General features: G+C 40.2%; 1 protein-coding gene across 4 annotated transcripts in view; it reads left to right on the top strand.

The window, feature by feature from the left end:
- Nucleotides 1-13,399, top strand: part of BMS1 (BMS1 ribosome biogenesis factor) — a 50,421-nt gene extending 37,022 nt beyond the window's left edge. For all 4 annotated transcript variants that reach the window (XM_019719110.3, XM_019719109.3, XM_074337327.2 and 1 more), the window contains 8 exons: nt 1,095-1,283; nt 1,373-1,553; nt 1,740-1,798; nt 2,573-2,695; nt 3,587-3,734; nt 4,073-4,248; nt 12,205-12,366; nt 12,878-13,399. In XM_019719110.3, coding sequence (XP_019574669.2) covers nt 1,095-1,283; nt 1,373-1,553; nt 1,740-1,798; nt 2,573-2,695; nt 3,587-3,734; nt 4,073-4,248; nt 12,205-12,366; nt 12,878-13,108 — 1,269 coding nt within the window. In that variant the 3' untranslated portion in view covers nt 13,109-13,399. The remainder of the gene's footprint in view (nt 1-1,094; nt 1,284-1,372; nt 1,554-1,739; nt 1,799-2,572; nt 2,696-3,586; nt 3,735-4,072; nt 4,249-12,204; nt 12,367-12,877) is intronic.
- The last annotated feature ends 1,811 nt before the right edge of the window (nt 13,400-15,210 follow it).

Here is a 15,210-nt window from a genome sequence, read left to right as displayed (position 1 = left end):
GGGAGACTGAAGAAATCTAAGAGAATATGAGGTGTGCCAGAAGCTACTATAGATGGAAGTGATTGTTTTAAATCTTGCGATGTGTTTATGATTAAGACAGAATTGACTACTGGATTAGGAACGTGGAGGCCTTTGAGTGACTTTGGCAAGCATTTTATGGAGTGTGGGTTAATGACCTGTTTTAAGAAATTTTAAGAGAATGGGAGCAGAGGAACTATAGAAAACTTCTGTGGCATTTTTCTTCAGAGAGAAGCAAAGAAATGGGGGACTAGTTGAAGGAAGTGGAGTCAAAAGGTTTTAAGATGAGAGGAATAACAGGCAAGATATGTTGGAATAAAGTCCAAGAGTGGATGATTTCTATCTGGTGTGCTAGTGAAGCTTCACATTAAATAGAGGTGTTGATAAATAATCTATAAGAGCCACTAGTGGAACTTTCTGTGATAAGAAAAATGTGTACCTGTGCTGTACCGTATTGTAGCCACTAGCCACTTGTTGATACTGACAACTTGAAATGTGGCTAATGTGATTAAGGAACTGAACTTTTTTATTTTGTACTTAATTTTAATTAATTTCACTTTAAAAATCCATGTGTAGCTACCATATTGAACAGTGCAGAGCTATAATAAAAGGCTGGATATGGGTGTAAACCCTGGTAGGGGGTTGGCTATGGAAGTTCTTTTAGATTGCTTAGTTTTTGAGTGAATTAGGAAATAGTCAATAGCTAAGAGTGAAGATGAGGTTGTAGGTACTGGGTGTTTGAAGAAAGGAGAGAAAGTGGAGTAATTGTTTGGAGAGTAAGAAAAGAAAATGTGCACTGGGGAAGTTGAGGGTGTTTGCTCCCAGCATTATGGGGCCCTTTCAGAGTTGTTCACATTTGCTGTATACTGGAGCGACTGAAAAGAAAATTGTTGGGACATGTCTGGAACAAATTTTGAAGATAAAATGTATATTATTTATAATTAGGATAAAGCCTACATAATCCTGTTCATGGGTCATTTATTTAGAAATTGCTCATTTTTAAAATGTCCATCTTACATTTATCCAAGATAACAGCATTCTGGGTTTTTACTGTTTGTTTCCCCTCTCATGTATAGCTTAACCGGGCAGAATTTGAAGATCAAGAGGATGAAGCCAGAGTTCAGTATGAGGGCTTTCGACCCGGGATGTATGTCCGAATTGAGATCGAGAATGTCCCTTGTGAATTCGTGCTTAACTTTGATCCCCATTACCCAATTATTTTGGGTGGTTTGGGCAGTAGTGAGGGCAACGTTGGATATGTACAGGTAGGTACCCTTGCTTCATGCTCGACAGTTAGTTGGGCTTTTGGACATACTTCCACTGGTAATTTTACTGAAATCTCTTCTTCCCTCAGGTGCGTGTGAAGAAACATCGTTGGTATAAGAAAATCCTCAAGTCCCGAGATCCAGTTATTTTTTCTGTAGGGTGGAGGAGGTTTCAAACAATCCCACTCTATTATATCGAAGACCACAATGGAAGACAAAGGCTTCTAAAATACACCCCACAGCACATGCATTGTGGAGCAACCTTTTGGGGTAAATGATTAGAATAATTTGCTTTTAGGTTAATTAAAACCTTTTAGGCTTTATCATTATAGTTTTGTCTTTTCCCTTTCATGAAATCCCAATTCATAGATTTTTCTCTTTTTTGGATTGGAGCATGTATGTAAAACAGATTCCAAATTTTGTGGTTCATTATATATTTTTTCTGTTTTATTTAAGGTCCTATCACTCCACAAGGAACTGGGTTCTTGGCAGTACAGTCTGTCAGTGGCATAATGGTAAATATCTTAGATGTTTTATTTTATAGCTTGTGTTTGAGAAATATGTCTTGAATATCGACTATGTACCTGAAACTTTAAGTTAAAAATTATTCCTTTTGAGTGTATAAGTTAATTTCTTTGCTTTTAATTTTTCTACAGCTCTTTAAGTAGGTTGTGGGAGTGGAGCAGGGGTAGAAGAATTGTGATGGTACTGAGGACATATTTTTATGTACTTTTTGGACTTATTTTTCTAAATATATTTAAGCAGTGCTCGCCATGTGCTGACTGCTATCCCAGGTTCTGGGGGTGAATCAGATACCAGCTGGACATGCAGCCAGCCCTGTGATGTCAGGTTAGCAAAGTGTGTTCACGTAGTCTTGATCTAATCAACCAGAGCAGATTTCATTGGTCCCATTTAACAGAAAAGAAACAGAATAACAAGCAGATGGAATCCACCCTGGATGTGCAAAATTAAATTTCTTAAACATTGTAACCAAATTTTTATAGTCCTTTTCATTCCAAATAGGTCATTGTTGTGAAATTACGTTACTATAAAATCACCCTCAGGAAAATACTGAAGATGTACATTGTCACTAGTTGGGTTTATGTGTATTATAGTTTCAGATTACTTTTGTTAAAATACTGTTTTGCATATTCAGATATTCTTTCTTGTTCTTTCATAGCTGATTGTAAGTGAAATGTATGTAGGTAACTTGTTGTATCACAGAGAATTGTAGTTTTTCTCCTGCTGATGTTATTCCTTTTTTCAAATTTTGGGGGTTTCCTTTTTAGCCTGATTTCCGGATTGCTGCCACAGGAGTTATCCTTGATTTGGATAAATCCATAAAAATTGTGAAGAAATTAAAGCTAACTGGGTATCCATATAAAATTTTCAAGAACACTTCGTTCATAAAGGTCTGTTTATCTGTATACTCACATATCTATAAATGTATATATTGTTGAAGGAGGAATGAAATACTTCTAAAATATAGGTCTAATGTTTTCAGAAAAGTATTTGAAATCTTTTATAAACTTGGTCTTTGATGTTTTAGTGGTCACTGTGTTACCTAAATACGTTCAGAAATCTTAAGGTGAAGTAAAATAGAGATATTTAGTAATTGAGGCTATTACTTATTACTTTCATGTGAGACTATCACAGAGCTAACACTGAAATCTGATTCACTGGTTTTGTTTCCTACCTTTTTGGTTTGTGTTAAGAAAGGGAAACTCATAGGTTTGTCAAACAGTTGAGTGGAAAAACAGACAAAGCAGTTCTCAAAATACTTGTTGGCAGTGGTACAGAAAAACATGGGAGGGTGGTTTGAGCGACATTTATTGAAAATTTCATTAGTGGGGATGTTTCCATTAACACAGAGCTAAGATGATCATAAAGTGTTCTTAGAACGCAACGTTTATCTGGCTCTTTTTGTTTTCCTCAGTGTGTACACCTAAGCAATAGAGTATGAGCTGCAGGCCAGCCCTGAGGCACTGCAAAGGCTGTCTAGGCCAGATCAGGCCAACAGATATCTTTCTGACCTTCTCATCTACAGAGATAGCAGTGATGAGTGTGCTAAGGCACCCACAGTAGTCTTGATTCATGTTATTTTGGGGAGAATATAATAGAGTCGTAGTGACTTAGTAATTCCACTTTGGGGGGGAGTGGAATACATTTTGATTATCACCATTATCACGCTTCAGTGAGTTGCTTTATGTTTTATAACAAGGATGTCTTTATGAACTAAGTGGTAAAGTATCTGATGTGTGTGTACTTTTTATATGTATGTGTATATATATATATACCTGTAGGGAATGTTTAATTCTGCCTTAGAAGTGGCCAAATTTGAAGGTGCCGTGATTCGAACTGTCAGTGGAATAAGGGGACAGGTCAAGAAAGCACTCCGAACTCCAGAAGGAGCATTCCGGGCCAGCTTTGAAGATAAGTTGCTGATGAGCGGTAAATATCCTTTTTGGTGTGTTCATACAGTATGTCACCATTCACTATTGATTTCTAGCTAATGTGAGTTAGAGGTTGTCGTTTAGGTTGTTAGATAGTGGGTGTCAGCTCCAGGCCCCCCCAGTGGGAGTGTCTCGATGCGCCTGTGCTAGGTTACATATATGGGCCATGGGTTCACAGCCAGCACCAGTTTGGTGATATCCAGGAATATTTCACGTGCTGAAATCTGTCGTTAAGTACTGTGCAACCAAACAGCTAGAGAAGTTTGAGGCATATTCTTCTGTTTGACAGAGGGTGTGAGTCTTCTTTTGAAATGTTAAATTTCCTCTTTTTTCCAGACATTGTCTTCATGAGAACTTGGTATCCTGTCTCCATTCCTGCCTACTATAACCCAGTAACATCTTTGTTGAAACCAGTTGGTGAGAAAGACACGTGGTCAGGAATGAGGACAACTGGTCAGCTCCAACTCACCCATGGGATCCGACTGAAGCCCAACAAGGACTCTCTGTACAAGGTACCATCACGCATGTGCTCTGTAGATGGGCATCCAGAAGCTTTGTATGTAGTGTCTTCTGGGCTTTGAATTTCCAAGTAGAAAGGCTAACATTAAATGTAAATGAACACGTTGGATATTCGTAGAATACTTTGGAAGGAAAAGGAAAGTGGTAATAATTTTTTCTGTGGCTTGGAAAGGAGACTTAAAGTTTTCATTATATATTCTTTTTTCCACTGTATACATATGTTACTTTTAAAAACAATATGCTAATTCTCACTGAAGCAGTGTGGGTTTTGGGGAAAGTTTTAACAATTTTTTTTTTTCCGCATTAATTCATTTCTTTTCTTTAGATTCCACATATAAGTGATATCATATGGTATTTGTCTTTCTCTGTCTGACTTATTTCACTTAACAAAATGTTCTCTAGGTCCATCCATGTTGTTGAAAATGGTAAAATTTCTTTCTTCTTTATGGCTGCGTAATACTCCATTGTATAAATGTACCACAGTTTCTTAATCCAGTCGTCTACCGATGGGCATTTCAGTTGTTTCCACGTCTTTTCTATTGTGTATAGTGCTGCAATAAACATAGAAGTGCATACATTTTTTTGAATTAGAGTTTCGGATTTCTCCAGATAGATACCTAGGAGTGGAATTGCTTGATCATAAGGTAGTTCCATTTTCAGATTTTTGAGATACCTCCATGCTGTTTTCCATAGTGGATGCACCAATCTGCAATCCCACCAACAGTGCACAAGGGTTCCCTTTTCTCCACACCCTCGCCAGCACTTGTTGTTTGTTGATTTATTGATGATAGCCATTTTGACTGGGGTGAGGTGGTATCTCACTGTGGTTTTTATTTGTATTTCTCTGATGGTTAGTGAGGTTGAGCATTTCTTCATATGTCTGTTTGTCATCTGTATGTCCTTTTTAGAAAAATGTCAATTCATGTCCTCTGCCCATTTTTTAGTTGGGTTTTTTTTTTTTTTTTTGGAGTTGAGTTGAGTGAGTTTTTTATAAATTTTGGATATTAACCCCTTATCTGATATATCATCGGCAAATATCTTCTCCCATTCAATAGGATCCCTTTTTGTTTTATTGATGGTTTCCTTTGCTGTGAAAAAACTTTTTAGTTTGATGTAATCTCAATGTTTATTTTTTCTATTGCTTCTCTTCCCCAAGGGGATATATCAGTAAAAATCTTACTCTGGGTAATGTCTGTAAAGTTTCTTCCTATATTTTCCTCTAGGAATTTTATGGTTTCAGATCTTATGTTTAAGTCTTTAAGCCATTTTGAATTTATTTTTGTATATGGTGTAAGGAGGTGGTCCAGCTTCATTTTTTTGCATGAGTCTGGCCAGGTTTCCCAGCACCATTTATTGAATAGACTGTCTTTACCCCACCGTACACTCTTGCATCCATTGTCGTAGATTAAATGACCATATAGGCATGGATTTATTTCTGGGCTCTCTATTCTGTTCCATTGATCTATGGGTCTGTTTTTATGCCAGTACCATGCTGTTTTGATTACTGTAGCCTTGTAGTATAATTTGATGTCAGGTATCGTTATACCTCCCACTTTGTTCTTATTTCTCAAGATTGCTGAGGCTATCCGGGGTCTTTTATGGTTCCATATAAATTTTAGGATTATATGTTCTATTTCTGTGAAAAACATCCTTGGTAGTTTGATGGGAATTGTGTTGAATATGTATATTGCCTTAGGCAGTATGGACATTTTAACTATATTCTTCCTATCCATGAACATGGTATTTGTTTCCATCTATTTGTATCTTTAATTTCTCTCTTCAGTGTCTTATAATCTTCTGAGTACAGATCTTTTACTTTGGTTAAATTTATTCCCAGATATTTTATAGTCTTTGAAGCAATTGTAAATGGGACTGTTTTCTTAATTTTTCCTTCTGATGTTTTATTATTGGTAATATACAAATGCTACTGATTTCTGAATATTAATTTTGTATCCTGCTACTTTACTAAATTCATCTATCAGCTCTAATATTTTCTTGGTGGAGTCTTTAGGGTTCTCTCTATATATAGTATCATGTCATCTGCATATAATGACAATTTTACTTCCTTCTTACCGATTTGGATGCCTTTTATTTCTTTTTCTTGTCTGATTGCTGTGGCTAGAACTTCCAGCACTATGTTGAATAGAAGTGGAGAAAGTGGGCAACCTTGCCTTGTTCCTGGTCTTAAGGGGAATGGTTTTAGCTTTTCCCCATTGAGTATGATGTTAGCTGTGGGTTCATCATGCATGGCCTTTACAATGTTGAGATATGATCCCTCTATTCCCACTTTCTTAAGGGTTTTTATCATAAATGGCTGCTGGATTTTGTCAAATGCTTTTTCTGCGTCTGTTGATATGGTCATATGATTTTTATTTTTCATTTTGTTAATGCGGTGTATCACATTAATTGATTTGCGGATGTTGAACCACCCTTGCATACCAGGGCTGAATCCCACTTGATTATGGTGTATGATCTTTTTAATGTATTGCTGAATTCTGTTTGCTAATATTTTGTTGAGGATTTTTCCATCTGTGTTTATTAGAGATACCAGCCCATAGATTTCTTTTTTGTAATGTCTTTGTCTGATTTTCGGTTCAGGGTGATAGTGACCTCATAAAAAGTGTTTGGGAGCCTTCCCTCTTTCTGGATTTTTTGGAATAGCTTGAGGAGAATAGGTGATAATTCTTTTTTGAACGTTTTGTAAAATTCACCTGTAAAGCCATCTGTTCCAGGGCTTTTGTTTGTTCAGAGATTGTTGATTACCGATTCAGTTTCTCTGGTGGTAATCAGCCTATTCAGGTTTCCCGTTTCTTCTTGAGTTAGTCTTGGAAGGTTGTATGCTTCTAGAAAATTGTCCATTTCTTCCAGATTGTCAAATTTGTTGGCATATAGTTGCTTATAGTAATTTCTTAAAATTTTTTGTATTTCTGTGGTATCTGTTGTCACTTCTCTTTCATTTCGGATGTTATTAATTTGGGTCCTCTCTTTTTTTTTGTCGATTTTGTTTATCTTCTCTAAGAATGAACTTTTGTATTCATTGATCTTTTGTATTGTTTTTCTGGTTTCTATTTCATTTATTTCTGCTCTGATCTTTATTATCTCCTTCCTTGTACTCCCTTTGGGCTTCTTTTGCTGTTCTTTTTCCAGATCCCTTAAGTGTGAAGATAAACTGTTGATTAGTGATTTTTCTTGTTTCTTTGGGTAGGCCTGCAATGCTATCAATTTCCCTCTTAGGAGTGCTTTTGCTGCATCCCATAGATTTGGGGTCATTGTGTTTTCATTTTCGTTTGTCTCGAGATAGCTTTTGAGTTCTTCCTTGATCTCATGGTTGACTTCATTCATTATTTAGTAACATGTTATTTAGCCCCCATGAATTGGGGTGTCTTCTAGTTTTTTTTCTGTAGTTCATTTCTAATTTCATAGCACTGTGGTCAGAGAAGACAATTGGTATGATTTCAATTTTCTTAAATTTATCAAGACTTATTTTGTGGCCAAAATGTGGTCTATCTTAGAAAATGTTCCATGTGCGCTTGAGAAAAATGTGTATTCTGCAGCTTTGGGGTGAAATGCTCTGAAAATATCAATTAAATCCAAGTGGTCCAATGAATCATTTAAGGCTGTTGTTTCCATACTGATTTTCTGTCTGGACGACCTGTCCTTTGTTGTCAGAGGTGTGTTGAAGTCCCCTACTATGATAGTGTTACTGTTGATCTCTGTCTTTATGTCAGTCAATATCTGTTTTATATTTTAGGTGCTCCTATGTTGGGTGCATAGATGTTTACTAGGGTTATGTTCTCTTGTCAGATTGATCCCTTATTATTATATAGTGCCCATCTTTGTCTTTTAATATGTTCTTCATTTTAAAGTCTATTTTGTCAGATATAAGTATTGCGACTCTAGCTTTTTTCTCATTTCCATTTGCAAGAAATGTCTTACTCCAACCCTTCACTTTCAGCCTGTGTGTGTCTTTTGATGTGAGGTGAAGTCTCTTGTATACAGCATATACAAGGGTCTTGCTTTCTTATCCACTCAGCCACCCTATGTCTTTTTTATTGGAGCATTTAATCCATTTACATTTAAAGTGATTATTGATAGGTGCCTAGTTACTGCCATTTTTTAAATTTGTAGTTTGATTGTTTTCATCTTTCTTCTGTTTACAGAAGCCCTTTTAATATTCCCTGCAATGCTGGCTTGGTGACAATAAATTCCCTTAGCTTATTCTTTTTGGGAAGCTCTTTATCTCTCCTTCGTTTTTAAATGATAGCCTTGCTGGATAAAGCAATCTAGGCTGTAGGCCATTGTTTTTCATCACTTTGAAAATCTCTGCCACTCCCTCCTGGCCTGCAATGTTTCTGTAGAAAAGTCATTTGATAGTCTTATGGGAGTTGCCTTGTATGTAACCCTCTGTCTTTCTCTTGCTGCTTTTAGGATTCTCTCTTTGTGTTTAACCTTCGCCATGTTAACTATAATGTGTCTTGGTGTGGACCTGTTTGGGTTTATCCTGCTTGGAACTCTCTGCACTCCCTGGGTTTATATGTTGGTTTCCTTCACCAGGTTAGGGAAGTTTTTGGACATTATTACTTGAAATATGTTCTTGATCCCTTGCTTCCTCTCTTCACCTTCTGGTATTCCTATGATGCACATGTTGTTGCGCTCGATGTTATCCCAGAGGTCTCTTAAACCATCTTCATTGTTTTTTATTCTTTTTTCTTTTTGTTGTTCCATTTTGATGATCTCTGCTAACTTGTCTTCTAAGTCGCTGATTCGATCATCTGCCTCATATAACCTGCTGGTAATTCAAGTGTGTTCTGTATTTCAGTTATTGTATTCCTTAGTTCTAACTGGCTGTTCATTATGATTTCTCTATCCTTCTTTATGTCATCACTAAGCTCCTTAAACATTCTTATCATCAATGTTCTGAACTCTGTCTCTGATAGGTTGGTTACCTCTGTTTCATTTTGTTCCAAATCTGGAGGTTTCTTCTGTTCTTTTATTTGGGATATGTGTCTTTGTTTCCCCATTCTGGCTGACTCCCTGTGTTTACTTCGATGTATTAGGTAGATCCCCTAGGGTTCTCAGATTTTGCTGCGTTATCTTATGTAGTATGTATCCTTTATATTTGACTTGCATCACTTCCTTCTCCTCTGCGTGTGCTCCAAAGGTGACTCTTGTGTTTTGTATGTTGTCCTGTTAAAGTTGATCTTTAATTGCTTTTAGATTGTGAGTGGGTGGGATTGACTCTTAGGCTGATTAGATGTGAGACTTGGCTCTGCCCACTGCAGGGTGTCCTGCTGCATGAGGGTTAACCGCATAAATGAGGCTTGGTCTCTGTGGGCACTTGTGCCTGTAGAGAATTCCCTCTGGGTGTGCCACTTGTAGGTCAAACCCGGTAGTAATCTGGTTTGGTCGGGAGTTGGCCTCTGGGTGTATTGAATCTTGTGCCTCTTGAGCTGGGCCCTGGTAGGGCAATTTCAGAACAAAGCAAATCATCAAGTACAACAACAACAAAGAAAAAATCGAATAAATTCACATGTAAAAACACCCGACAACCCCCACTCAACACAGGCAAAGATATCAAAGATATAAAGACAAAACAAAACATAAAGCAGCGCCAGTCTTGGCTTACGCCCACCAAGTAATCTCCAGGTTGTCCTCTGCTGTACCAAAGAGTCCTCTGTGTATTGTGCAGGCAGAGCTGGTCACCTGGTGCCCAGAGTGACCTTGGGACTGCAGATTTAGATGAGTGGGGCTAAGGGGTCTGGATGGTAGTTTCTACAAAGTCAGTGCAGTTTCTGCTCTTGCCTGCACATATGTGCACTGAGAGTAGCATCACCAGCCCTGTGTCCAGTTCTCCTGAGTTTCAGGGCACTTCTTCTCTCTCTCTCTCTCTCTCTCTGTGTGTGTGTGTGTGTGTGTGTGTGTGTGTGTGTGTGTGTGTGTGTGGTGGGCGGGAGATTTCTGAGCTGCTGAAAGCTGGCAGCTGCATCTGCCGCTTACTGCTGATCCCTCGGAGCCCTGGGAGTGTCTCCGCAGTTGTAATTGCCCTCCCCAGCTGGAGTTCTCAGCTGAGGTTACTACCTCTAAAGCTGGACATGCTGTTCTCTCGGCCGGAGAGATCAGCTGTGAGATGCAGGGAAAGAGCCCACCTCCTGTCTTTTGTGATCTCTGTTCTGTCCTGGGACCCCTTGCTTCTCCGCAGCTGTGGATGTGGCTGTGTCTCCACTCCGCTCCCTTCTTTATTCCCCTGCTCGTCCAATTTGCCCACCTTCAAGTAATCGTCATACGATTCTCTTAGCTGTTCTGTGTGATGAGTAGAGAGTCCTTTGATGGGTTATAGATGTTCAATTTGCTCTGGAGGAGAACTCAAGAAGTTCACCTCGCTGTTGCCATTCCTATGACGTCAACCCAAACAATTTTTTTTATTGAAGTGTCAACATATGTACAGAAAAGTACACAAATCAGAAATGTACAACTCAGTGAATTTCAGCACACCCAAAGTGCCATCACTTGGATGAAGCCACAGAATCACCAGCACAACAGAAGCCTCTGTGACCTCTCCTGGTCACTACCCCTCTTCTACCATAGAGGCAGCTACTCTCCTAACTCCTGATGTGTAAATTAGTTCTGCCTGTTTCTGAGTTTTATAAAATAGAGCATATGTTTTGCCTGGCTTCTTTCCTTCAGTATTACGAGGTTCATCCACGTTCTTGTAAAGAGCAGACATTGATTTGTTCTGTTGTTGAGTAGAATGCTGTTCTATGACGATGTCAGTTTATCTGTTCACGGAGTTCAATTCCAGTATTTGGCCATTACGAACACTGCCCTGAGCACATCTGTGCAACTTGGTTGGTGTGCGTGTGCACACACTTCTGTTGCATGATTCTGTAGGATGGGACTGCCAGGTTACAGGGTATGCGTGTGGTCACCTCACTGTGTGACGCCTGCAGTGCTCAGAAGTCACACCAGCTTAGAGTCTACCAGCAGTTTTCAGCTCTGGTAGCCTTGCCTGGACTTGGGTTCATCAGTGTTTTTTTATTTTACATTTTCAGTGCCTGTCTGGACTCTCATTTTCATTTAGACTTTGGTCTCTGAGAACTTTCATTGTTTTTTTCACAGGTTAACAGTGCATTTGAAATGATTTGTTTATTTTAATGCAGGATATTTAATTGTGTTGTAATAAGATGGTAGTTCAGGATATCAGTCTGCCATTCTGCTAGAGACAGAAGTTTCCCAGGCATTACTTTTTCTATAAAATAGTAATAAAATTTGCATCATGTTACATGAATTTCCATTAAAATACACTTTAGGATATGGTACCTCTTGTCATTTCTGAGGCAGTTAAGAATATTTGCCATCTCAACTTAAGCATAGAATTTAGATTACCTTAGAAACTGAATGTAGAGAGTGTTTTGCCTCTTCTGTTGTTTAAATCTCATTTTTCTCAGCGTGTCTTCCATTAGCAACAGAATGAAGTTGTTTCTCAGTGAGACTCAGGGATGGCGACATTGGCTGCTGATTAGAGGAAGAACTATGGCCTCAAATCCAGAGAAGTTGATACAGCCAAGTTGAACAGCTAGATTTTTCTCGTGAGTCTAAAAAAACACCTCAGTGCCCCAAAGATAAGGCCTGATTTTCCATTAAAAGAACCTTTGGATCTATGTATCTGTTCTGTTGAGACTCCAATAATCTGTGCTGTAGAAACAGGCACCGTTGTTCTTGGAAGAATTGTAAATATAGTCTATGTATTTCTGTTTTGCCTGGAGCTGTTCCTGTCACTTGAGGCAATCCGTGCTTGATGAGTGACTGAATCCTTATTTCTGATGGTCAACAGATTCTGCTGTTACCAGTGTTGTGGAAAAGCCAATCCATCGAGTGGATTTCATGCAAGTTTTAAATGCACATAGACCATAATTCAAGTATGCCACAGTTTTTGTTTTGTTTTGTTTCAGCCAATCGTGAGGCAGAGGAAGCACTTTAATTCACTGCACATTCCGAAAGCCCTGCAGAAGGCTCTGCCCTTTAGGAACAAGCCCAAGACCCAGGCAAAGGCAGGCAAGGTGCCAAAGGACAGGCTGCGGCCAGCCGTCATACGGGAGCCCCAGGAAAGGAAGGTATGTCAGTGGTGGCTTCCTGAACTGCATTCAGATGTGAAAATAGTGCTTTCAGCAGCACCTTTGGCATTTCTACTGCCTTCTCAGTCTTCAACAGGAAAGGATAAGGGCCAGACTTAGGGCACTGGAACTGGAAGTTAGGCGAAAGGCCAGATTCCGTCCATTTCTCTCCTCACATTTAATCACACTCTGCCTTGTGCATCTTACTGGGGAGTAGCAGGCATTGGGCTGGCGGATCACTCTGTCTTGAGTAGTTGTGCACAGTGTCCAGGCAGTTTTGTGGTGAGTGCCATTTTTTAGTATTTTGCCAAAAAATGGGCTCCTACTTAATATCTCCATGCAAATTATGATTTCGTAGTTCAGAATAAATTTTCACTAGGTTAATAATCATTTGGATCATGAATTGATCCTGGTTTTGCAGTCCATCCGCTGAGGTGTTGGGCCCCTCACATGTAGCAGCCAGCCTGCTGGAACTGTGAGAGCATGGTGCTCACTGGTTCTGCTCCCCCAGGTCCTCGCACTGCTGGACGCACTGAGCTCCGTGCATGGGCACAAGGTGAGGAAGGCCAGAGAGCAGCGGCACCTGCACAACAGAGAGCACTGCAGACTGAAGCAGAAGGAGGAAGAGGAGAAGCTGAAGCGACAGAAGGACCTCAGGAAGAAGCTCTTCCGAATTCAGGGTCAGAGAGAAAGGAGAAATCAGAAGTCCAGCCTAAAGGGGCCTGAGGAGCAATTGAAGTGAGCTGCAGACACACAGATTCGTTTGGATCTGCAGAGAGGGGTGGTTTCTGGTGTGACAGTACTTGTGAAGGACAGGCCAGCAGATTGGAACCCAAAAGGACTCTGCTGGATGTGTCTCCCAGACTACGCCTTTGAGAAGTGCAAATGTGCTGATAAGACTCCTGTGTATTCTGAGCATCTAGATTATGCCAGGATTTAAAGCGACATCATTTGTGGTTTTGTAGATTCCCTCACTTGTCTCAGTGTAATTATTTTGTGCTACAAAGATATCATTAAAATATTTTCCTGTTAATTTTGGCTTAGGAGTAGTGTTCATTAGGGGTGAATGCTTAAAGATTGTGGATAATTCTACCACCTTGATGATGAGTCTTCCAGAGAGGAAAAAAGACTAACTTGAAACCTCAGCTTTAAAGTAAAATTTTAGAGGGGAGGGTGTATGATACAGTGCACAGCCGGGTTTCCCGGAGGCCACGTGATGTGCAATAATGCAACAGCCGACTGCAGACGGGAGAGTCCAGCTCCGTCTAGTAAGCCAGACTTCAAGAGATTTGGAAACTAATACGGTGCTACTTTTGTACAAATTGCTTTTGCTTTGGAAAATATTCTTCACAAGAATATTCTATTTATGTTACCATATAATGGGCCATTTTTGTTAAAACAAGTTAATAGAAAATACTTTAAATTTTTCTTATCTCTAATTTCTTACATAGTAAGAATCGATAGCTACAACCCACCTGAAGAAACAGTCTCTGAGGTCCTTATTTCTAAGAGTGTAAAGATGCTGAGATCCAAATGTCTGGGAACCACTGCCCTGAATGTCCTGTGGTGGCCCCCACGCTGCTCACCACCATGTACCAGAACCTAACAGACCGGTGTTGGGTACCTCGTAGGTGTGCAACAAACAGGGATGAATAAGTGCCTGCTCTGTGAGACAGTGCTTCGATTGTTCCATCCTTGCCAAGACTCAGTGGCCTGGCAGCAAGTGCATAGGAAGACAGGAGCTGCTGCCAAGTGTTCTGACCCTTCCCTGTGCCATTCTGAACACACTTCTGTAATGCAGGATCTCTGGTTCCACTCCCCGCACAAGAACACAGGACATGGTGAGGCCGAAAAGGAACAACAGAGCCATAGATATAGATAGGGAGTCATACCACTACATTCTCTATGGTGCCTGGCCGAGACACAAAACGCCAGTACCCCAACGAGGGGTCTTCCTGCACCCTCATCTCACTGGCGGCCGGGAGAAACACAGGAAACAGGATCAACACAATCCACTGTCCACTCTTGCTAACCGCAATCTGCTTGCTAACAGCATTTGCTAGCCGCCATCCACCATCCGCTTCTCTGCCAACCAGCCAACCCCCTAGTGTAGCCACAGCAGTTATATTAGCGGCTAATGGCTAACTGGTTACAGCCGATGGCCAACTAGTCACAGCTGACAGCCATCTACTACCCGAGCCAGCACCTTTCCACATGAGGTCGAGAGCCTGGAAATTGCTCTCCTGGCTCTGTCCCCACACTTCACTTGCCCAAGACCTTAGATGCAGTCGATGGCTTGCCAGTCCTGGGGGAGGACGGGCAGTGGTGGTGGGGGTGGGGGCTCGAGTGTGATAATGTGCTTTAAAAACCGTAAGTTCTGGCAAAATTAATGTGATAAGACCTTAGTAGGGAAGTTGTTACCTAGGTAGAGCTATTTCACCATCATCTTCAGTTTCCTTTCCCTCCGTGGAATCCTGACTGGAGAGAGAGAGAACAGGAGATGGGCCCCAGTGCAAAGGACTGGCTCGACTTGAGACAGAGCCTGGCCGCACAACCCACCGCTTTCTGCTGAGGGATGCAGCGAGAGCCCCAGCCTGAGGGCCTGCATGCCCTCTAACATTGCCTTGAACAGAAGTACAGTGCTACCACATCAACAAAACGAAAAAGGCAACAGGTGAAATGAATTTTAATATTTTTAATTTTAGGCCAATATATCTAAAATATTGCAACATATAATCAATGTAACAATCATTGGAGGGAGCCCACAGATAAGTCCTGAAAGGAGTGCTGGAAGGAGAACTGGTAGGTGCTGGGGCTTGAAGAGTTAACACTGGAGGTATAGTG

Source organism: Rhinolophus sinicus, chromosome 15, assembly GCF_057876585.1.
Source record: "Rhinolophus sinicus isolate RSI-liver-muscle chromosome 15, RSI-T2T, whole genome shotgun sequence".
In the NCBI taxonomy this organism is placed as follows: domain Eukaryota; kingdom Metazoa; phylum Chordata; class Mammalia; order Chiroptera; family Rhinolophidae; genus Rhinolophus; species Rhinolophus sinicus.
This window is presented reverse-complemented; position numbering and strand designations above follow the sequence as displayed.